General features: G+C 32.1%; 3 protein-coding genes and 1 long non-coding RNA gene across 6 annotated transcripts; 1 reads left to right on the top strand and 3 right to left on the bottom strand.

Annotated features, from left to right (window-relative positions):
- Positions 1 to 892: 892 nt before the first annotated feature.
- Positions 893 to 5,146, bottom strand: LOC107949218 (alpha-galactosidase 1). The gene is made up of 15 exons (XM_016883954.2): positions 4,772 to 5,146; positions 4,527 to 4,585; positions 4,174 to 4,230; positions 4,050 to 4,084; positions 3,799 to 3,902; positions 3,636 to 3,711; positions 3,472 to 3,530; positions 3,305 to 3,370; positions 3,133 to 3,216; positions 2,965 to 3,029; positions 2,786 to 2,868; positions 2,613 to 2,703; positions 2,473 to 2,522; positions 1,901 to 2,041; positions 893 to 1,161 (listed from the first exon to the last, which is right to left on the bottom strand). The coding sequence occupies exons 1-15, from the start codon at positions 4,900 to 4,902 to the stop codon at positions 1,069 to 1,071; spliced, it is 1,194 nt and encodes a 397-aa protein (XP_016739443.2). The 5' UTR covers positions 4,903 to 5,146; the 3' UTR covers positions 893 to 1,068.
- A 4,389-nt stretch (positions 5,147 to 9,535) lies between these two features.
- On the bottom strand, positions 9,536 to 16,099 carry LOC107949217 (uncharacterized). 2 transcript variants are annotated; one of them, XR_005925779.1, is made up of 3 exons: positions 13,629 to 16,046; positions 12,042 to 13,527; positions 9,536 to 11,428 (listed from the first exon to the last, which is right to left on the bottom strand). It is a non-coding gene; the product is annotated as an uncharacterized lncRNA (long non-coding RNA). The 2 variants fall into 2 exon arrangements; XR_001697664.2 differs by having other exon boundaries at positions 9,536 to 13,527; positions 13,629 to 16,099.
- A 2,487-nt stretch (positions 16,100 to 18,586) lies between these two features.
- Positions 18,587 to 20,506, bottom strand: LOC107949216 (transcription elongation factor SPT4 homolog 2). The gene is made up of 5 exons (XM_016883953.2): positions 20,169 to 20,506; positions 19,962 to 20,053; positions 19,830 to 19,885; positions 19,189 to 19,250; positions 18,587 to 18,812 (listed from the first exon to the last, which is right to left on the bottom strand). Exons 1-5 carry the CDS (start codon positions 20,256 to 20,258, stop codon positions 18,762 to 18,764), a joined length of 351 nt encoding a protein of 116 aa, XP_016739442.1. The 5' UTR covers positions 20,259 to 20,506; the 3' UTR covers positions 18,587 to 18,761.
- A 711-nt stretch (positions 20,507 to 21,217) lies between these two features.
- LOC107949215 (mitochondrial intermembrane space import and assembly protein 40 homolog) lies at positions 21,218 to 23,346 on the top strand. 2 transcript variants are annotated; one of them, XM_016883952.2, is made up of 4 exons: positions 21,218 to 21,513; positions 21,764 to 21,795; positions 21,914 to 22,024; positions 22,898 to 23,346. In XM_016883952.2, exons 1-4 carry the CDS (start codon positions 21,411 to 21,413, stop codon positions 23,090 to 23,092), a joined length of 441 nt encoding a protein of 146 aa, XP_016739441.1. In that variant the 5' UTR covers positions 21,218 to 21,410; the 3' UTR covers positions 23,093 to 23,346. The 2 variants fall into 2 exon arrangements, with proteins under 2 accessions (XP_016739441.1, XP_016739440.1); XM_016883951.2 differs by having other exon boundaries at positions 21,310 to 21,513; positions 21,899 to 22,024.
- Positions 23,347 to 25,027: the final 1,681 nt, after the last annotated feature.

The following is a 25,027-nucleotide window of genomic DNA, read 5'->3' as shown; positions in this document are numbered from 1 at the left end:
GATTGCATTTTATTCTTCTACTCAGAAAATGAGTAATTAGTTTCTTTACATTAAATAAAAAACACAAATAAAATTAAAAAGAAAAATAAATATCCTACACAATTTTATCTAATTACTTTAGCATTTCATATTTGTTGAGTTATTCTCTTTCTAACATTACACGTATATCCATTGTTACCAAATGTAAATAATTACAATAAATACTATGCAATTTAGTTAAATTTTAGTATAAATAACTTATAAAAAATAGTATGTAATTATTCAGTGGGTCAAAATCTATAGAAAATTATTTTTCATCAATAACAAATTTATTTTGGATCGATATATAAATTCGAATTTAATATTTTCACTATTTGATAATCCAAAATAAAAATAATTTGATAAAATTTTTCTATAAAAAAAAGTGAAAAATGACAAGTAGATAAAAGTTTAAATAAAAACTTTTGAGTAGTTCAATGACCATTTTGTAACTTTTTACTGTAATTTATCCTAAATTTTATGAATATAAAATGTAAATTACCCAAAAATAAGACTCCTTAGTAATTAGTTTAAAACAGAAATAAAACGGCAGAAGAAACAGAAATCTGAAACCAAAAAGTAAAGACGCAAGCTACTTATTATAATAGTGTCAAAATTTTAGCAGAAACCAATCACATGCCCTCTGGATTAATGATCATACTTTTCAAAACTCAACACAATGGAACCATCCCATTTAAGTAACTGAAAATCGATGATTTGTTCAATTTGTAGGTATGTTAAATTTGGTTTAGAGTTTAAGATTTAAGATCGTCGACACGGTTATGACTTTTATATACAATTATGTGTATATATATATGTGAAAACAACGTCTGTAAGAGTGAAATCATCTATTGCAACATGAAAAACACCATTGTTGGATCTAATTAAAGAGGAAAGCTTAGCTTCCTCCATCTTATTAATGAATAAATTCATGTACTGATCCAAAAAGGAAATAAATAATAATTCCATGGCACATCTAGAATTACATGTTATAAATGATGACTGCAACTTCAAGGGAGTAGTGGCAAAAAGCCTAAAAACATGATGGTTTTAAGCAATTGGCTTCAATACATACAGTTTGCATGAATGCGGTCTCAATGTCGCTGTCAAATTGCCCACAAATGTTGTCTTCAGTGTTTTGTGCTGCAAATAGATGCACATTAATGGGTGTGTTACTAGCTATGTTACTCAAACTCGAAGTGAAATTTGTATATATGTACATGTCAGACACGGGTAGAATTGTTCATGAGCCGAGCCATCTGGTCGAAAAATGGGATAATTTGAGCAAAAATATAGGTCCGAAAATGAGCTTAGGCTAAATAAAAGGCCCATTTAAAAAATTGACTGGGCCTCAGGTAATTTTTTCCAGCACGGGCCCAACTCGGCCCAAATGTATCAATAACCTTAACAAAGTATAGGTACCTTTCACAAAAGTATCGATACCCTGCTTGGTATCAATAACGTTTTAAGATTCGATGTTTTGAAAATTAAAAAAAAATTGCCTAAATACTGATACCCTTCCCAAGGTATCGATACTAGTATCAATACTATAGGATTTAATACAGCTGGGTCAGTCCAGGCTTGAGTTTAGCATCTATAATTTGGGCTGAGCTTAAGCAAAATTTTAGGCCAATTTTTTGGGCTAGGCCCAGGCCTACCAAACAGGTCCAAATTTTTGAACTTGAATTTTTTTCGAGTTTTTTATATATTTGGAGGATAAAACAATCATATCCTCGTTTAGCAGTGATACTCTTGTTTTTCTTAAAATAACCATGTATTGTCCGAGTAACATAAATCGCAAAGAATTAAAGGCATACTAAATGGGTATTAAGTAAAACACTTATGCATGCAATGGAAAATGACAATATATGCAATTGAGTACCTCCCAAAGGTCTCTGGCTTGAACCACGGTCTTGGGGTCTAGACCAATGTCATCCCAACGAGCTGTTGTAGAATAACGAACAGGACCCCTGTTGAGTAGGACCACGGCAATTTTATAACCAGAAAGAGGAGCTGACCAAATCTGTAAGAAGGCAGAGAAAGATTAGTAGAGTGATGAATCCGAGCAGAGAACAATAAACCAAAAAGTATAATGATCGGGTTTAGGATGTCTCCCCTGCTTCACCGCACATAACAGGAGCATACATCAAGAATATTGTCCTCTTTGGACACCTACAAACCTCTTAAAGGCTTTTGTCACCAGAAAGGAACAGACGATCAATCCCTCATGGGAGTCAAGTAGGGAAAAGGATAGAGAGATCCTTGGTTGGTTCAGACTGAACTAAGCTCTTCTTCGGGTGACAAAGTATTGAGGGGCTTGTGGATGCACAAACAAGACAATGAATACCTTAGATGTAAGCGTATGCAGGGTAACAAACAAATCCCGATACGTCCAATGATGCGGAGAGCTGTTCAAATCACGAACATTACAAAAAGGAGCTGTATGAAATTTACCTCTTGATCACCTTCCATCCTAACCTTCTTGGCTTGAAAACCGTATGGATCTATTGCAGGCCATAACATGAAAGTCAAAAAATGTGATGATCATCGATGAATGAAGGACGGAACATAATGGTATTTGTAGAAAGGCACACCTTGGTTAACAGCAATGACGTCCTTATTCGTGATGATATCCATCGTTTCTCTTGTCATATTCCTTATATCACAACCAAGAAGAAGAGGTGCCTGCAATAACATTCACACTTTTATCAACCAGATGCAACAAGTTTATCACCCGACATGGAAAAGAAGATTTCATCCATAATACCTTTGAAATAGCCCACAAGCTGAAATGTACTATGTATTCATCTTTTGTCATCCCTCCATTCCCCACCTCGAGCATGTCCGGATCTATTGAAACCGATGGCATAAGTTTATCAGAAATTGTACTTATAATTATAAATGATATCTACATCGGAACATTGACACTGGTTCAGATTTTCTAACCATTCCAACCACCGGGCCTTGCATATTCAGCATAAATTTCATTCTGGTCAGCTCTAGAGATCATACTGCCCGGGATCAAAAATCACAAGTTATGATTGTACCGCTCTAGGCCGAGGCTATGGAACCAGAAACAATAAAATCCTGACTTTCTTGGCATTAATATTTTACCTTTCCCAATTATCAGATATGTCGTTAGTTGTCCTCCAGCTATTTCCTACAGGAGCACCCCATTCAGCAGGGTGCATATCTCCCCTAAGAAACCACAACGAAACATAAGTCGAATTGAGAAGGCCCGGCAAATACTTGAATAAAGGCTTAAGTTCAGTGCTTCCAAAATTACCATTCACACAGAGAAAAGAAGATGGGGCGGCCAGCCTTCATCAAAGCTCGAGTCATGACAGGGTATCTAAATTAAGAGCAGTAGCAACATAAGAGAAGATTGCTATAAGTTTAAAAATATTGCTAAAAGTTTGAAAAAAAAAAGGAAAAGCCAATCCCGTAATTGACCTTTTTGTTGGCTTTGAGCCATCATTATTGCAGTTATCATACTTCAAATAATCAATACCCTGCAAATAAAATAATACAGATTTAAGTATATATACATAAAAATGAAATATAATTATATATTTATATAAGATTAGCAAATGGAAAATGGACAATGAAATCCATACCCAAGAAGCAAAGGTTTTAGCATCCTGCTCTTCATAACCAAGTGAACCAGGCATTTTCCTACTACAGGTAAAGTACCTGGAAAAACAAACAACAACTTATCCATCAGCTTTGTCCTAACAATTCTAGATTCATAGAAATTCAACATTGAAAGAGTTGCATTACCCCGCATCCGAGTAAATCCCAAGCTTAAGACCCTTCTTGTTAACATAATCTGCAAGAGCCTTTATTCCAGATGGAAATGTTGACTTCTTAGGCACTAGATTACCCTGAAATTCGATTTGAGTCCGATCTTTATAAATACATCAACTAATTCTATACTTTTATAAGAGAATCATTTCCAGCTTTCTACAGCATCTAACTTGTTATATAGGAAAAACAAAAGAAAGCAGGAAGTATGCAGAAAAGGAAAACACCTTGTCATCACGAGAAATTTCAGCCCAGCAATCATCTAAGAAAACAGATATTGAAATGGTTTATCAGTCATTTTCAATCAAGGATACCAATAAAGGGTACTACTTTAGATTAATAGAATCATACCTATATTAACATATTCATATCCAAGCTTGGAGAGCCCGGTTGAAACTAGAGCATCAGCTGTCAAACAATCAAAATATTCATTATCCTATAATAAAAATGAAAGGAAAAAAGAACAAAAATAACCCTTCCTTTTTTTTAAAGTTGTATTACTATTTATCACTGTATTATCAACCATCCAATGAAATTTGGATTAAGGACTGCTTTTCAATCCTATGTTACTCTTATTTGAGTGAGTGTCAGATACAATTATGTGTTCAATATGGATACTTAAAAAGGAAATAAATGAGAGTATTTAAGTTTAAAAAAATAAAAATAAATTTAAAGAAAAAGGCATAATTGGATCCTATGTTTACCAGTTTCTTTGATCATTTTTTCATCAATATTGCATCCAAAGTGATTCCAGCTGTTCCAACTGCAGTGGAAGTAAGAAAATAAAAACAGACCCAATTTACATAATATTATCAGTATTTACAGAGAACAATCTCAGCAAAACATAATCGAAGTTCAATCTCAGTAAAACTATGGCGTTTTATGTTACGACCTCCACCGACAAAAAAAATAGTGAAAAAAGAGCTGGAAAAACAAAAACATAGCATACCCCATGGGAGGAGTCATTCCAAGACCATTACTCAACATACTTCTTCTGTGTTCTGCTACTGTCAACGCCGCTAACTCCATCATCAACATTATCGCTGCTAATGCCGCCACAACACAGCGTCGTTTCCCCATCTCCGCCGAGATCTCCAACGAAAAGAAAAAGAAGAACAAGTGCTTTAGAACTGTTTATAGGAAGAAAATAAAAGAACAGAGTGATCTCTTTTGTAATGTATTTACAGTGAATGGAAGGGATAAAGAGATACTGATTGAAAGCTCTGTACTTTTATGGATTCATGCAATTATTTGTAATGCCAAAATTGCCCTTGTCAATTGACTATCTTTATAAATGTTTCGTTACAATAAGATAAGCAAGCTTAAGATAATTTTAAGAAACCACTTTTTTTATCAGTAAGACAAAATTATATTGGAGTTAATTGCATCAGAGATCCTTAAATTATGACATTCACTTTAAATTGGTCTTCAAATTTTTAAACATTCTAATTATATCCTTATATTATGAAAATTTTAAAGTAAAACTGGATGGATGTTGTAAAAATCTTGATTTTAAAGTTTTCAAAGCTTTTAAATGAATTTGTCGTTCACATTCTCTTTTTTCAGTATCTTTTTATTTTTAGTTTTTAATTTTAAAAGTTGTTTGCCTAGGGGCGAAGTCAGGAAATTTTTTTAGGTGACCAAAATTAAATTATAATTTTTAATAGCCTATATATTTATAATTTTTAAATGATTAAATTAAATTTTTATCCTTTAAAAGGGTCAAATTGTAATGTTACATTTACTAATTTAAAATTTTTAAAGAGCCTAAATGGACAATTTTTTATTTTAAGAGACCCATTTCTTAAAATTTTCCATTTTAAATAATGAAATGACCTAACCGTTATAACAATAAATATTTGATGATGTAACTAAAATATTTTGAAATTTGAGAGTATCATAATTTAGATATGACTGATGCAATTAAGCAAAATGTTAAAAAATATTTTACGATGAGTCATTATCAATTCATATATGTAATTTAAGTTTATTTACCGGAATTTATCAATTTAGAAAATAGAACAATTTAATATAATTTTTTTAATTTTATATTGAATTATTATATTACAATAATTGAAAGTTTAATTCAAGAAATATATGATTATATTTTGTATTATTATTATGAGATAATATCCTATGTGTTATATATGATTTTATTAATTTTCTTTCCTTGTTATGCATGTCATTTGAGAGTATAATAGACTGAGAGATTGCCTAGTGAAAATTGTTCTTAATAATCTTAACAGGTTATCAACTTTTGAAAACTCACTTAATCATGTTCGATCTTTATTTGAAGAAGATACTCATCGAATAATAGTTAATATAAGCACTCATCAGCTTTTCTACCAAAAAAAAATTGTATATTGTACTCTACACGCATATGTTTATTGTGGAATTTTTTTCCCTATAATGTGATTTATTCCTTAATTACCAGAATTTAATTATTTATGAAAATATGATAATAACATATGAAAAAAAATATGAGATTAAATTATTAAATTTGTTTAATAAATGTTTAAGGGTGTAAAAAGTTCTCAAATTTTTTTCAAAAAAAAAGCAATTAAACTCATGCTCTCTTTTTCTTTTTTGTACTCAAGCTAGTACTTGAACTGTCAAAATACATCAAAAAGGCTCTTAAATTTTTTCAAAAAAAACAATTAAGTCCGCACTCAATTGGGTGCTTGAACTGTTAAAATGCATCAAAAAGGTCATTTGACCGTTAACTTTAACAGTTGACTATTAAAGTTAATTGCCCTTAATTTTTTCAGTTAAAGCCACCCTATATCACAGCCATGGCGTAAAATGTGGCAAAAAAATTATTAAAAAAAATCAATAAAATTATAAAAATTATTATTTTTAATAAAAATATTTAAAAATTAGAAAAAAAGTTGTAAAAATTTATAAAAAATTGTAAAACTTATAAAAAATTACAAATACATCAAAAAGGCTCTTTAACCGTTGGCCATTAAAGTTAATGTCCACCGATTTTTTTAGTTAAAGCCATCATGTGTCACAACACAGCATGGCATGTGATGAAAAATGATAAAAAATAAAATTCAATAAAAGTTATAGAAAATTATAAAATGCTTCTTTTGGTATGATAATTTTTATATTTTTTTACGAATTTTATATTTTTTAAAAATTTTTATAATTTTCTTACGACTTTATAAAATTTTATAATATTTTCTACATTTTTATATATTTTTATTAAAATTTAATATTTTTTATTACTTTTATTGATTTTTATTTTTTATAATTTTTTGCCACATGTCACTCTGTGATTGTGACACTTGGTGGCTTTGATTGAAAAAAAGTTATGGGAAGTTAACTTTAACTTTCAACTATTAAAAGACCTTTTTGATGCATATTGACAGTTTAAGTACTCAATTGAGTGTAAAAAAATAATAATAACAGAATCTTAATTGCTTTTCTTGAAAAAGTTTGAGAGCCTTTTTTGTGCATTTTGAAAGTTCAAGTATCCAATTGAGTGAAAAAAATAGGCGTTTAATTGCTTTTTTTTGAAAAAGTTTGAGGCATTTTTAATGCATTTGAAAGTTCAAATACCCAATTAAGTAAAAAAAATTCAGAACTTAATTACTTTCAAAAAAATTTGAAGTCCTTTCACAGCCTTAAATCTTTAATAAATAAATAAAAATATGGTAATGAGAAAGTTTTTAGTATTAATTTATAATTAAAAGGAATGATTTGGGTAGTAATGTTAATGAATTAATTAAGATAAAATATCTATATATAATATTTTGTAATGTAACAAAGGAAAAGGTATACGAAAAAGAAGAGTGAAATAAGAATAAATATATATTAAACGTTTGATTTTAGAATAAGGAAATGTTTGATTTTATGTACGCGTAAATTATTTGCGTATATATATATATTTTGAGTAATTTTATTATAGTTTTGATTATATCTGTTTTTTATATAATGTTTAAAATTACTTATAGTCCATTTTTAACTCATAAATAAGATAATAATACGTTTCAACATACTCAAACACATGTCCTCCTATTTGACAATAATGTCTATGTTAATTGAGTTATTTGAGTTATGGCTCAATCGATTATTGTATATTTTTATTAAATGTGAAACAAATTTTTTTATATTGTCATAAATATACGATGATTTTATTAATGAAGTGAATTTTGAGTTTTTTTTAATAAATGGTGATATATATATAAAAATAAGAGTATTAATAATTCATACATGGCATTGTATGGAAATGCTAAATGGCATAATTCTAAGTAACTCTTTGAAACTTAAATTTCGTTATTTTAACTTTAACTTTGTTTTAGTATAGTGTAATATTTAAATATTAGTTGGTGAAATTTAAGATTAATTATATTTTATAAAATTATTTATTAAAAATATTTTCTTTACATTTTTAATCTTAATTTCCATAATTATAAAGTATAATATTTTTTATTTTTATTACAATTTATATATATTGATAAGTAAATATACAATGTTTAAATAAATTTATAAATTATAATTATAATAATTTATAAAAAGTGATTGTATAACAAACTATAATTATAATTATAATTATTAATATATTAATTAATAATTTATTAGAGTAGATATGATAATTAAGTATAAAATCTATTGTTTCATTATTAAAAATAATTAATTAAATCTTATTTGAGAAAAAAAGATTAAACCGATTAAAATAGTAAAAATAAATGGTAAATGATTTGGATGTAATGAACAAATGGTAACGAGATTATATTCTATATTATGACAACTTGATATTATTCGGGGATGTGAGATTAGGAGATAGTCAAAATGTTTAGAATCTAAATAAGGTAGTCTTATTTTTTAATGTAACATTACGAGTCATAATGTAATATTCGACCAACCGAATGCTGCTTAAATAGATAAATTGTTATGTCTTTAACTCTTTGAAGAAAAAGAATAGTAGGATCTTTTGATTCTCAAGTGATAATATATCACAAATTTAGAGTGTTACGTCATCATATATTAACGAAACCTAAATTCAATAACTAAATTGGAAAAATAAAAGTTGTGTAAGTTTTAAGATTAATATGGACTAAAAAAAGTTTAAAGACCAATTTTTTTTTAATAACTAGATATAGCTTTATCCTTTTAAGTTTGTAGTTGAAATGATAAATAATTATATTTAAATTTTCAGTTGATATATTTTATCCACAACTTTTTAAAAATTATTATATAGAGTTTAAATAAGTGACATAATTTATTAGTAATAAAAATATATTATTATATTGTGAAGAAATTAAGGACTTTTTGGCTTTAATGAAAATTAATATTAAATTGTTAGAAAAAAGAGACACGTTCGGTATTAATTGGGGAGCATCGTAAGCCGTGAGCCACTTATAAGTTGATAATAGAGTCAAAATTTCAGCAGAGCCAATCACATGCCCTGTGGATTAGTGATGCCACTCTTCAAAACTAAAAAGCATCAACGGATAAAATTGATTTAATAAAAAAAATCAATGGATTTTAAAATGTTTTTGAAATTGTGTCCACATACATTTGTTTGATTTTAATTAAATAAATTTTAAAAAATAAAATACTATTCAATTGGTTTGATTTTTTATTCTAACCGATTTTTAATGTAAACCGTATAATTTCATAAGTAAATTAATTATTTTCTTTGCATCGAATTAGGGTCAATTTTTTTTGGTGAGAAAAAACAAAATTACAAGAATAACACTTAATTAAAAAAGTTGCCTGAAAACTAAGTCTTATAAATTACAACACGAGCCATCTCGGGTGGGACGTCAATAACTTGCAGATCTCCTTTCTCGAGCAAAGCTTTCTTAGCTAAACAATCCGCAATCTGATTTTGTTTCCTCAGAATATATTGCAGGAACCAATGATTTTCCTAAAACATGATATTATGGATACGTCAGATTAATGCAGAATTAGAAACATTTGAAGAGTCTAGTATGCCTTTAACAGCTTCCAAGCTATCAGAATGAATGATAACATGATCATAGTCCAAACGTTGAATTAGTTTAAGGCCATCAAGAATACCCCACAGCTCCGCATTAAAAACTGAACATTTTCCAAGGAAACGGTGAAAGCCAGTGATCCAATGCCCCTCCTTATCACGAACAACTCCCCCAACTACAGTAAGTCCAGAGTCTAATTGCATTGCCCCATCAGTGAAAAGAGGACCCTATTCTTCAGAGGTATGGACTTCAACAAGTTGATCAAGACATCCAGAAGGGACCTCTTGAGAGGAAGAGAAGAAATGTATTGCCCAATTGTAAGATCCTTGCACTATTTCGTTTGAGCTCACGGTTTGCCTTGAAAGATGTATAAATTCTGATTTTTCCATATGCACCAAATAAGCAATCCAAATAAGCAATCCCAACTAGCTCCCCCCTCATGGACCAACCTATTCCCCAGCAAGTTAAGAAAAAACCAGTCTTGAAAAGGAAAAGAAAAAAGTTTGGAATATACTTACCTGGATTAACCTGAGCCCAAACATCTTTAACTGCCGGACAATCACGTAAGATGTGCAAAATATCTTTTGAGTGAAAATCGCAAATATGGCACGAAGGGTCGTCCGAGATACCTCTCCTAACTCTTTCAACATTACTTAGAACTCTTCATTGTAAAATCGTCCAAATAAAGGTACGAATCTGTTGAGGTCCACGAAATTTCCAAGCCATCTTCTATTTTTCATCATCAGGGTTCCAAGCTCCTCCATTGATGGCTTTATAGGCAGATTTAAGTGAAAAAATACCAGACGAAGTGTGACTCCAAGAAATTCTATTAGGACCTTTAAAAGGATGTGAATGAGGAATACCCTTAATAGCTTGAGTCACCTCTTTTGATAGCCAAACGTGAAAGAGATCTAAGTTCCACAAACCATCCTCAGCAATCATCTCATGCAATCGGCAATCAAGATTTAGATTAACATCAGTAGGAATGTATCTAAGCAAGGGTCCAATATCAGGAATGCAATTATCCTGCCAGTACTGAATTTTGTGGCCATCTCCAACAGGCAAATGTAAGTTATCACGAAGTAAAGACCAAACTTTGAAGAGAGACTTTCAAAGAAAGGAGCTTCTATCTCTGTTAATACTAATCAGTAACTCTTCCTTCAATCGATACTTTGATCTAAGTACACGAACCCAAAAAGCTTCTTTATCAGATACCAATTTAAACCCTAATTTCATCAAGAAAGAAATGTTCTGATCGCGTAGGTTCCTCAGACCAAGTCCACCACACACCTTTGTTTGGCAAATGGAGACCCAACTGACCAGCACCATCTTCTTATTCCTTTTGGATGACCCCCAGATAAATTGCTTGACTAACTATTCAATTTCATCACAAGTTTTCCTAGGTATCATCATGAACTGCATGAAATAACTAGGAATAGATAAGAGAACTGATTGAGCTAAAGTGATCCGCCCTGCTAAAGAGAGATTTTTGGCTTCCCAACTTTGAAACTTACCACACACTTTTTTCCACCACAAATTAAAGAGTGTCACAGTAACCCTTTGGTGAAGGAGAGGGACTCTCAGATAGTGACCAAGGTTATGAACTCTCTGAATCCCCAACATTGTGTTGATCGTTTCCATTGAACCCTCATCCACGCCTTTAGAAAAGAAAATGTTAGTCTTTCTAGCGTTGATTTTATGTCCGGAAAGCGCACAAAATCTATCAAAAATAATTTTCAGGATTTTGCAATGCTTCGAATCTGTCTTACTAAAGATAACCACATCGTCAGTAAAAAATAAATTCGAGATATCGGGTCCATCTCTAGAAAGCCGAATAGGGTGCCAATTTTCTTCCGAGATAGCAGCCTGAATCAAATGACCAAGCCACTCCATACAAAGCACAAAAAGATAAGAAGAAAGAGGACATCCTTGATGGATTCCTCTAACGAGACTGAATTTAGATAACGGAACTCTATTCCACATTACCTGCATAGTAGAATTAGAAATAGAGGACATAATAACATTTACGAGATATTCAAGGATACCTGCCGCTCAGAAAGAAGCATCAATGAAGTCTCAACTAACTCTATCATAGGTTTTCTCTAAATCGATTTTAATCGCCATCTATTTCCTCTTTTTCTGACATCTCATGGAATGAATTACCTATTGAGCTAAAATGATGTTCTCGTTGATATTCCTTATTGCAATAAAACCAATTTGTTCCTATACGATAATTTTAGGAAAAATGTGCTTAAAATAATTAGCGATTACCTTCATAGTCAGCTTGTAGAGAACCGAACAAAGAATTATTGGCCGGAATTAACCAAAAGTTTTCAGATTCTGAACCTTCAGAATGGGCACAATTAAAATATTATTCATATCCGACTTAATAGGGTTTTCATTGAAAATCTTCTTAACCCAATTGCAAATCGCTCCCTCAATAATACCCCACTGCTTATAGAAAAAAAAGGGCATGAAACCCATCATTGCCCGGAGCCTTGAATAGGGCCATGTCAAAGAGGGTCACTTTGATCTCTTTATTAGATACAAGTTTCCCAAAGAAACCAATATCCACAGGTTTGAGTTGAGGGAACTTGTTAGGAGGTAAAATACCCAAAGGAGCAGGAGCTTCTCTATACAGTCTTTGGAAAAAAATCGTTTGCTTCTCCTTCAATGTTCTTAGGGTTATAAATCCAATTGCCGTCAGAGTTGCAAATAGCATAAATACGATTGCTTTTCCTCTTTTGTAGAGTGCGAGTATGTAAATATTTTGTGTTCCTATCCCCCAACTTCAGCCAATCACACTTCGTTTTTTGCCTCCAAAGAAGTTCTTCATAGTGAAGTACATTCTTAAGTTCGTGGCGAAGAGACAAATCCTCCTGATTTAAGTGGTGAGATCTAGAGTAATCACTTCTCCTTTGAATGCTAGCGATTCTTTTGATAAGATCCCTCTTGCGAGTGGTAATGTTACCATAAACTTTTTTATTCCACCTCTTCAGTTTATGAGTGAGCTTACCAAAAGAATCAACAAAATTTCTAGAGCATTCCAATTATTCTTAAAAAAACTTTTGAAATCCGGATGTTCAAACCAACCGGCTAAAAACCTAAAAGGATTTGCCCGAGGGAGAGAAATACTCTGGTTCAGAACCAAAAAAAGAAGCCAATGATCCAACTTGATTTTTAGAAGATGGGTAATCCTACAATTAGGAAAATTACGAATCCAAGACTCATTACCCAATGCACGATCGAGTCACCCGGACAAAAAACCCCTATGCCAAGTGAAAGGTGGCCCTCTAAACCCTAAATCATGTAGCTCAGTAGAGTCAACAAAATAACCAAAATGTGCGCAATGTCTACCCTTAGTAATACCACTAGATTTATTAGAGGGAGCAAGGATCACGTTGAAATCACCAATAGCCATCCAAGGAATCTGCCCAAGCAGATTTGTACTCCTCAAATCATTCCAAAGAAATTGACGCGTTTGCCTATCGGGGCTACCATAGACAAAAGAAATAATAATAGGATGTGGTGAAGGCATCTGCCAAACTCGAGTAAAGATAAATTGCAGATTACTACGAACCACATCAAGGCGAAAAAAATCTTTCCATCCAAGCCAAATACCCCCAGAAAAACCAATCGCCTTCACGCGATGCAAAAATTGAAACCCCAACTTGGGAATAATTTTGTCAGCCTTGGCCCCACTTACTCTTGGTTCAAGAAGACTAACAATATCAAGCTTGTGATCCATATTATACTCCTGAAAAATTCTAGGAAATTTAACATTAGCACAGGCTTGACAATTTCACGAAAAGGCAGTAATGTTCATTAAAAAATAAAAGAATAGAAAGGAACTCAAACCTAGCTTCCAGGGCCACTATTACCCTCCAAATAAGAGTCAACTTCATCTGACTCAGTATTCAGCTTCTTGCTGAGGATTTGAGGAGATAAAAGTTCCACCATCGTCTCCATAGGCGTGTGTTCCCAGATGTTTTAAACCGACTACCTCTACCCCGTAAGGCAAAAGAGGTCTTACGATTATTACGAAAACCACTGTTTCTTCTATCTTTAGAAGCAATTAAAAAGTTCCCAAGGCCGAATCTAGGATCTCCAAAGACCGCGAATCCGATATAGCCTGTTGATTAGAAGGAATATTATTATTATTTTTAAAAACAATAGCAGAATGCTTACCTGGATCAAGAGTATTGTTGGATATAGGGACTACAAAGCTTTCGGATTTATCAAAAATAGGGTTATAATATGTTTTAATTATTTTCTAAATTTTCAGCATCTATATTGGTCGAATTTTTAGAATTCGAAAGTCATTGACCACCTGCCACGTTGAAAAGATTATTAGTTTGTGAAACTTCAAAACTCGGGGTTACTGAAACAATAGTAGAATGATTTAAATTGGGTAATTTAACCGAAAGGTCACCAAGTTTATTGACCAGGCCATCTAAACCTATTGGCCTTTTCCCCAAAGATTTGTCCGAAATGACTTTAGACATTCAGCCTATTTATTCTACATTCCCACTACCTATTCCCTTTTTCATATTAAACCCATTAGGAAGGCCCAAAATTCCATCACTCCTATAACTCGTCTTGTTAAAAGAAAACCCCTCATGTCTGGCATTGTTAAGAGAAATGACCTCATCATCTTTACTAACCCTATACTCAAAACCATTTTGACTATCAGTCACTTTCCTATTTTTATTTCCCCCTAAAAATCCTCTAGCTGTAGATCTCCTTTCGCCATTAATATCCTCCTCTCCCTACAACGCCGAGAATCTAGAGCCTAACGGCTGTTTTTTTTATTTTTCCATATTTTCTTCTGAAAAATCCCTCTTCCCTCACAGTGAATATCTCTTTTCCACGAGCATCCATGGCCCAAACACCGATTCATTCTCCCTGCTTTTGAAACTAGTATCCTCCTCTCCCTACAACGCCGAGAATTAGAGCCTAACGACTATTTTTTTTTGTTTTTCCATATTTTCCGCTGAAAAATCCCTCTTCCCTCACAGTGAATATCTCTTTTCCACCAGCATTCATGGCCCAAACATTGATTCATTCTCCCTACTTCTGAAACCTGTTGAATCGCAGGCTGTTTGGCCTTCATTAGAGTCACCTACCTCGCTCGACGGTGTATGATAAGGTGCTGCCAAATTTTGCCCTATTTCAATCGATGGGCACATATTTTCAACGTGCCCATACTTACCACAGGCGAAACAAACGGTCGGAAGGGCCTCGTATTCGACACTTTGGACGGCTCTGTTAACGAAAACCTGAGAAATCAAAGGCTGTTCCAGGTTAATATAAACGAGTAAACGAGCAATTTCCCTCTGGTCTGGTTGTCAGTCTGAACATCTAGTTTGACTACCTTCCCGATGAGACTCCCAATGGCTTCTATTATTTTTCTTTTATATAGGTGACCCAAAAGATTCTGTAGACGGATCTAGGCTAGCACTACGCTAGGGTAAGGTTGTGCGGGGCTGAAATGTTTAGTCCACTGTTGCACTGTCAGGTATTGGCCATAAACAATCTAGGGACCTTGCGACAGCACTCTGAAATTTAACCAAAAAATATCTGTTAGTAGTGCCCATTATACGAATAGAATTCACTGGTTTCCAAAGAGAAAGAATGCAATTATGTAGGGCATTGTAAGCAATATTGTGTCCTAATAATTTAACGATGACTGTCAATTCCATCTCTCTAAACAGAATATTCTTTATACGGTCAGAAAATGTGATGGCCGGAACACCATCAATAGTAGTCCTATTCACATCTCCTTCGAGCAACTCAAAGTCATTATCGCTCCCCTCAATAGGAGCAATATAATCCAGGCCAGAAATACCAGTTAAGCCCCCCAAAAGTTTGTCTTTCCACGACGAGGTCGGTTTTGGATCCAGCTCCCCATCTATAGTGATGTCTTCTTCAACTAAATTGTCTTTAAATCTCACTTTCTTAGTATTCCGATCACTTTCAGGATGAGGATCACCACCCCCATTGTTGCCGGAGAATTGCGACATAGAGAGTAATTTTTTTCATGAATTAGGGTTAATTTAACATTATTGCTTAGTAACATTGTTAAACAAGATGCTTTTGAGTTATTCAAAATTACTTTTAAAATTAAAATGTTTTGAAAAAACAAATTTTTTTTTCCGAAAAAGAAGTACAAAAAGCATTAATAAATTAGTTTTGAATATATTAATATGTCCTTTGATTTTTCTTTCAAGTAGAGACGAATTCAGGAGGGGACAGCAGGAGCCTCGGTCCCTTAAAATAGAAATTTGTTATTTTAGCATTTTAAAAAATTTTAAAATTTTAAAATAATAAATGTAAAATTACACTTTGACCCTTTAAAATTAAGAAAAATTAATTTAATCCTTCAAAAATTATAAAGTTATAGACTATTAAAAATTAAAATTTCATTTCAACCCTTAAAATTTTTTTACTTCACCCCTATTTTCAAGTCTCTGTCGTAATTTAATTTTTAATATATACACATTTAAAAGAAAATGTAGATATTCATAACTATTTGAGCTTAAAAATATAATCCTAGCAAACGTTTGTTTTGTTAGTTTGTTAGGATTTACTTATCCAAAAAAATTAAAGAAAAGGAATAAATAAAAGAAGGAAAGGAGTATCCATCTATAAAGTTGCCAGCTAATGCCTTGCTCATCATTTCATTTAATTTAATAAATATTTTATTAAATTTTTTTTTCAAAACCTGGACGTGGATTTGGATAAAACTTCTGGATTTTTTTTCCTCCAATGTTTTAATATTTTGTATTTTGTGAGGGATATGGTCCAAGCGCATGCATATATTTTTACTAAAGCTTGTCTTATTTTCCACGGGAAAGTGACGGCTTATATGACTCTTTGAGATTATCAACTTTTCAATAATAGATTGAATTTCGTTGTTATTATGTAGAGAATCGACTGATTTTCCGGGTTTCTCAAGATATAATATTTTAAGCCGAAACATACGTCAGATCGCGGACCACACCCGACGCGGGAGCAAACAAAATAAACCCAAACCCCCGCCCCCTCACATACATGGAAACAACAAGAAGAAACAATTTTGTCAAAACACATTTCATATTAAAAATATTAAATTCGAGTCTCACCCGATTTAAAATGTTTTTATATAAAATAAATTTTAAAAATATATATTATATTAAATATGTAAAATTATTAAAATAAATATTTCTCAATAAATTAAAAATACAAATAAAAAAGTTAGATATGATTTAGACGCAACCGAACGCAAGTAAAAAATTTTACCTGAGACAGTTTGTTTAAAAAATAAGCTTTATTTTTTGTCTGAACTCATTTTTTGAGTCTATATTTTTACCAAAACTCTTAATTTTTAAGTGAGTGATTCAGTTCATGATCAAGTCTACAAACTCAGTTCATGATCAAATCGAAGTTACCACCCCCAATACTTTTGAGCATTTCTACCTATAAGCCTCCTTCAACCCGTGACGTGAATGATTTTGTTAGATGGAAACATGAAAAGAAGTGCGTTTTTTCCATTCACGCTGCTTATTCTACTTCTTGCAGTGTCGACATTGCTAGGAGTGGTAGTTTTTGGCATTGAATTTGGCATCTTCCTGGACCTCAAAATGTACATGTATTCCTTTGACTGGTTTGTTTAAACAGAATCCTAACTAGTGACAACCGAGTGAGAAGAAACCTTACTCCAGATGCAAGCTGCGTGATTTGTGGAAATTTGATTGAAAGTGTAAATCATGTACTGCATTTATATACACCAGCTGTGGCAACATGGATCTTGGTGATCAGACTAGAAAAAGAGAGATGAATTTTTCTCAATCAATTTGGAAAAATGGTTTGTGATTAATCTCTCTGATCCTAACCATTTTGCATGTGAACCTTTTGATTGGCAACCCTTTTGGTGTTATTTGCTTGCAGCATTGGATCAAGAGAAACAATTACGTCTTTAATACCAATTTTGTTGAAAGTTAAAGTGTCTTGGATAAAAATTACCACCAATTTTGTTGAAAGTGAAAGTGTCTTGGATAAAAATTACCACGAGAGAAAGTTACATTTCTTCAAAAACCATGGATTGGTAAGTTTCTTGAGGCATACAAAAGTTAAAAGATTAGTGGCAGTTTGTAAAGTATTTGGGAATACTTCAGCAGGTGAATTAATCCACAACCAGCATGGGATGTGGATTGCTGATTTCTCAAAGAATATTGGTTGTTCAGTTCTCAATGCCGAACTCTAGAATCTTGGGCTGAAACAAGTGATTCTCAAGAAGGATAGTATCGAAGCTATTATTTGTGACATAATATTTAGAACTACTCATAATCCCTCTCCAACCCATAAATAGGAGGATAATGCGCTTCAGCGCACTCGAACTCACATCCTCTTGTATTGGCAACAATACTCATACCAATTGAGTTAAAACTCAATCGACATCTTTTTATATAATCTTTAAATAAAGAATTAAAATACAAGTTCATCACCATTCTACCTATATTCATTATTGAATAAATTTTTAAAAAAATACAAGTTTATCATTGTAGGTTGTGTGGAATGACAGAATCTAATTATATATAATATCCATGTAAAATTGACTCTAATATAAAAACATTTTGCTCATAACCTGATCAGGACCTATACGAACAAGCTGATAGCTCGGTCTTGATTTAAAAGTCCGAACGAGTAATCTGAACCATAAAACAATCAATTAATAGCTCTAGGGTTTTTGAAATTTCAAACTTCTTCCAACAAAATTCTGAAAGCTAATTCATAAACCCGAAGTTCTAACCAAATTTCATACAAATCCTACCTTGTAAATAACTAGAGTGTTTATAAGTTGTTCAAACCCAGAAATTGTTTACATACAATTTCATTGATGGCCAAGACAACGGAGCAATACTTTTACAAAAGCATCAAAAAACGATCATAACTCGTAAAATGCAATTCAGTTTTTCGATGGTTACATACAATGTTACCAGGACTCTTGTCTCATACCCGTTTAGGTGGCACATACTGCACATGCACTTCTTCGCATAAATTCTGTATGAAAGAAAACAACTATTAATACCGGAAACACAAAAGTAATATGACATGGCATAACAAAATATCAAGATAATAAAACTCTATTCTTGTAGGTTTAAAACTTAGGGGTTTGACATGAAAAGAAAAAATCTTCAATATAATGTATACAATATTGTGTTTGCATAATGAGTTGAAATACAACCCCAGCGGCTATGATGCTAAAAAGATGAAACACAAAAATTCGAAATGGAACTGAATATTATCATAGAAGACCTAGAGATAAGTTATTCGAAAAGTTCACACAATTAACATGCCCAAACCGTGTTCCATATCTACCATCCTCCATGTTTCCTTTATTGAAAAGAATATGTTGATTAATGAATTTCACCCGTACCTGCAAGTCTTCTGGAAGTGCCTCTGAAACAGCAAGAGTGTAACAACCGGGGACAAATCTTCCTGAGAAGGATTTAGAGAAGTGTCAAAGAACCCAAAATATCTAAGAATCAGATATAATACACTAATGTATACATATAATTCGAAAAGGATGTAAACATAAACAAAAAATAGCAATTGCATAATCTACTATTTTATGGCGAAAAAACTATCATTGAGAAGTCAAAAGTCTGGTGCTTAAGCTATGTTGCAACGACTCTTTATGTTTCTTGAAGTATACAGTCCAACACCGTGTCTGAAAAAATTTCAGACATGGAAATGGAGATATGACCCAGATTCTCCAAATGTATGGAATAACTTGGAAAATTAAACATACCCGTCTTCAGCGCATTATTTAAAACTCACCCAAATTCATGGCAAAAATGCATTATCTCAGCAATCATCCGAGAGAATAGATCTTAAAATCCTAGGGTTCATCAAATAGTATATTGAAAATAATCATAAAGCAATAATGGATTTCTAATCATGCAAGCCTCAATTCTCCATTCAAATAAGGCAACTGAACTTTTAAGACCTTATAATGAATAATTTCCACAAAGCAAAAACAAATAACGAAAAACATACAATCAGTGTTGAACATACCAATTCGCAGCCAACGAGCAGCCCAACTTCTAGACGGATCCATCACAGAGATTATCCTGAAAAAAATAAAATCAGTAATGAAATTTGAAAAGATGCTCAAAGAGATTAAAGGAAGGTAAATTTGAAAGATACCCATTGAAGTTAGGAGTGGTACAATCGACGACGCGTTCATTATCCTCATCCATTTTAAAGAATGGGCAGTTCTCACATCCCGATTCCCTAAACTGTAAATTTTTTAAATACCCAGAAAAGGGAGTAATTAGAAGAATTCGTCAAAAACTATGAAACTTTCTAAAGCGAGAAAAAAATAAAACCCCAAGTAGAAACATAAGAAATTACCTGATCGTAGGTTTTGACGAGGCGGCAACGGAGGCAAGCCCGGAGCTCGTGTCCGAAACTCGTCGGAATCTGTGCGGGCGCGCTTCCCATTGCTCTTTATTCCACTTTCCAACGTAAGGATTTCCGGGTTTTGGTCTTTAACAATGAAAATTTGAAGAAAAATTGGAGGAAAGATTTTTTTGATGGGTTTCTGGGTTTTGTTCTCGTTTCAGGATTCGACGAGGCAAACAATGGAACAATGGGAAGGCCGAGAAATGGAGAAGAAGTTGCCAGAGGCTTGAAAGACGGGTCAGTCCAAATGCCTCTAGTATTACGGGTCGGAGTATTCGTTCGAGCCCACTTTGAACATTTTCTAGGTTAAAAATATAACTTAAGTCCCTGTGTTTTCATTTTTGAGAATTTAGTCACTTATTTTTTTAGATTTCAAGATTTAATTTTAACCCTTAAAACTGTTAAAATTATTTTATTAAATTTATATATGAATTTAAAAAAAAAAGAATTTAACACTATTAATAATTAAATCTGAATTTTAAATTTTTAAATTTGTAAATAATATATAATATATTTTGACTTCTTTTATAAGGTAAAAGGGAAAATTTCCCAAACAAATTCGAGATTGATATTAATAAAATAATTTTTATCAGACTTTTTATCACTTTATATGTGATTGAGTTTTTTTTTAATATCAATTAAAAACAGAGGGTATTTCTTAAATTCACTGGTGATTATATTAAATTATTATTTTAATAAATAATATTGCTATAGTTATTTGAGTCGAACTAGATTGGTTAGGATATCAGTTTGAAGAAAGATTTAAATTGATTATACCATAAATTGATACGAATTAATTGGATGGAGCTAAAAAATCGATTAAACGGAGTTTAAATAGTTTTTATTTTTATGAAAATTTTAACAATATATTTAATCAAACTGTCTGGACTAATTAGATCAGTGAGTTAATGGCTTGATTGATTTAACTGCCGGTCTAATTCTGAAAACTTTAGTGACAAGTAACCGAAATGAAAACATTTATTAACCATAATACTCTTATTCTAAATTTCTTTCGGTAATCAAAATGAAAACTTAAGAAAAATTTAGGTGACTATATTAGTAGTTTACTTACCCTAAACAATTTTACCCACTAAAAGAATAGTCAAAGTCAATGCAAGAGATGGTTGGAAGCTTAGACGGATTTATAATTTTACAGCCATTTGCTAAAAGTGTGGGACTGATAAAGCGGAGATGGGCCAAGCTCAAAGTGCTGTAGCTGCGGCAGCTGCCATTAACGATCAAGCTCGAACCCAGCCTTCCTCTTCTTTCGCTTCCACGGATTCTATTATTGCAGGTTTCATGGTTTATATTTACGTCGTTAATATCAATTGCTTTTGATTCATTATTATGCTGTGACTAGACCAATCTCGCGTCTAATCTGTTCGCGAAAATGTCTGAAAGAAAGAAAGAAAAGAACTCAGTTCCAAAAGATCTAAGCATACTTTAAATTCTGCTTATTTTACCTTTGCTGATTTAGAGAATGGAGGCTATTTATTTTTTCACTAGAGTAGTTTGTAATATCATTATCTTTTGCCTTTTTACAGAAGCTGCGGCATATGGCAACGATGAGAATCAGGTTGTTCCATTTCTTAATTCCATAACTTGCTGCTCCCTTTTTTGTTTTTGGGTCATCTAACAAGTTGTGAAATATAATGGGTTTCTTTCAATTTTTGTGCTACTCTCTTGATGCGCAGGCGCAGAAAGCATTAGATTGCCCTTGTGTATCTGAGCTGCGGAATGGCGCTTGCGGGACTCAATTTACAGAGGCTTTCCTTTGTTTTCTCAAAAGCACTGCTGAAGAAAAGGTAATTATTGTTATTTGAGAACCATTGTGGGGGAAAAAATGGGCTCATTTGTTGTGTTAAGCTTTATCGTTCTGATTAATCTAGACACTCTTATTAGGTATTATCTGCTTACAAAACAAAGAAATGAATTTGAGTATGAATCTATTGTGTATCATCTGCCAAGTTGAAGCTGTAAATACTATAAATATCTTGTTTAGAAAGCAAAGGTTTAGTGCTGGTTTTCCGTATTGTGATTTGTTGTTTCATTTAATTCATTGCATGGCACTTTGGTTCTATGTTTCTCAGAGTCGTGAGTGAGTGTAGGATATACCTGGATGTGTCCAACACGGTAATGTTCAATTTTTCTAAGGTTTATTTTATGTATTTGGAGGGTCCTTAGAGTGTCATATCTCCATAACTATGTTTGGATATGCATCAGATATAGGTGGCGCATATGTCTACTTTGAAAAAAACGAAGAATCAGAGCAACACAACATTGGTTCATTTTTATGTAGTTCCTTGCTAATCTAAATGGCTGGTAGAGGGCTTCCCAAACTGCTTGGCCATTTGAAACACTAATTCCTATCTTTTTATTCACGTTGTTGCCATTCAGAACTCAAATTTCAACTTTTTATCATGAAATGATTTGGCTAAGGGTAGGCTCAGATAAATGCTTTCACTTTTAGGCAATCTAATATGTTTTGAGCTTCTTGAAGATGTCATAATTCATAAACTGGAAATTGTCAAACTAAAATTATATTAAAAACCTATCTTGGCTCCCAAAAAATTTATAATTCAATCATATTTGTTCCTGACCCCTCAATATTGTCTAGCCTCTATCTTTGTTGAACTTCTATATAAGCACTAATATATTTGAACTTTCCTCTTTAACAGGGTTCGGATTGCGTGCATCCCTTTGTAGCCTTGCAAACCTGCATCAAAGGTAACCCTGATGCATTTCCTAAAAACATCATTGAAGATAAAGAAGTTAAGAAAGAAGAGGAACCAATCCAAGAATATAAAATCTATCCTCCTATATGGTTCAAGGAATCTCAGAAACCAAAAGCAAAACCAAAACCAAAGCTGTAGGACAACAGTTCATTCTTATACATTTTCATTGCTTATGCTATTTTTGATTGATAATTGTAGCATTTTAGTTCTTGTTTATGAAAAGATTTGTGTCATCTGTGAATAGAGAGAGTTAAAGATGACCAAATTTGGGTGCTCACTTAGATCATTTGAAAAAGGATCTTTATTGAAATAAAAATCAAACTTTTATTGCACAAACACTATTTTGTGAATTGGAGAATGGCAAAAATAGAGAAATGATAGATTTTTGTGCTTTGGTTTGGAATGGTTAAACTATGAATTTGATTGTTGTGGAAAGTGAATTGCTGAAAGCTGATGATGCTTGAGAACTTTTTAAGGCCATCTGGGATTTCATCACTTTTATTATTTGCTTTTAATGATTGTAGACTTGTTAGTGAGTCGGATTGTTCACCCAACCCGGCTTGTATCGGTTGAGTCCTGGATAAGAATTTTATTTCCAAGCTGGCCTAACTCACCCTAAATTAAAATTAAATGATAAAAGTACTTTTATTTAAATTTTTTTATAAATATATATTTATATTTTTAATATTCTATTAATATTCGAATAATAAAATGGACTTAAGGAGTTGAGCTGAATCACGTTGAGCTTGATTTGAGCCTAGTTCAAGTTTGGGCATAAGCTTTTGGATTCAATTATGATTTGATTTGACCTATTAACAAATCTAAATGACTATCGTATCTTACTTCTTTTTAGTAACATCAAAAAAATTATGGTTTGTTATGATAAATGAACTTAAATTTGTATTTGTAAGGTAAAACACTTGTTGTATGGGAGTTATTTGGATGATTGGGTACTCAATCCCTTTTGGGGTCTATAAGATCTATTGTGACTTCCTCTTTTAAAATTTTTTTAATCCAATGATTAAAATTAAACGGAGATATATAGCTCGGAGACACTGAACAAAAATTAGTTTATTTACATTAAGCTTTCGAGGGGTTCATTCAAGGATTACTCAAACTATTACTTAAGAAAGAATAAGAGCTTTGGTTTCGGCTCATCGGGATAGAGATAGGAAGAAAAAAAATTCGTCATTTGTGGATCACTTGAATAAATGCAGTAATTCGCAGAGCGGGGTTATCCTATAGTTATAGTAAATTAATACACAATTTGTACAAGAAGCAATTGCTTCTGAATTGTAAAATACTTGCACAAATAGCTATCTCAAATAGAAATTGTCTTTACATGATTTCCAACGAGGTTAGAAAAAAAGGAGATCAGAAAGAATCCAACGAAATGCTTTAAATAAAATGGTGACTATTAAAAAAAACAAATGTAAATAAACATATATTATAAGACGTCTTTTCTAAATTCGAATCAAAACTTTCGTATTGAAATAAATAATACAAGATTACATAACATCAACGATGTTGAGTGAAAAAATTAGTAAAAAAAGGGACATATTTATCTTTAAAATTGTAAACCTAAAACTTCCTTCAAGTAATGGTCGAAGTTTCTTTGTTAATACCTTAAAGTTTAATGTTCAAAACTTGGCGTTCCTTTAACTCATGACATTATTTAGCTAAACATTTTATTTTGTTATAAATTTTGCAAAATGAGTGAATTTTTTACACTTATACACCAACATGCATATTCATATCGTATTCGTATTATTTTTGTATGTTATAATCATCATGTTATCTTAATAGGTTATAATCATTTTTAAGATAATATACATTTATATAAGTTGACATGTTGATCAATGAGACATTGGTAGTGTTAACAAAAGTCGTTGTCCTAAGATCTTTGAATATTAGAGTTTAAGTCATATCATATGTAAATATTATGTATAGATTCTCCCCCATATTATTACGAGTTTAAGTCATAATGAACAGGCCTTATCCGGATATATTTAGATTTTCAATTTGTTTTACTTTATCTTCGATTGACTATAGTTCTAGTTGATCAAACATGTA

Source organism: Gossypium hirsutum, chromosome A04, assembly GCF_007990345.1.
Source record: "Gossypium hirsutum isolate 1008001.06 chromosome A04, Gossypium_hirsutum_v2.1, whole genome shotgun sequence".
Classification (NCBI taxonomy): Eukaryota; Viridiplantae; Streptophyta; class Magnoliopsida; order Malvales; family Malvaceae; genus Gossypium; species Gossypium hirsutum.
Note: the sequence above shows the minus strand (reverse complement) of the source record. Positions and strands in the feature narration are given on the sequence as shown.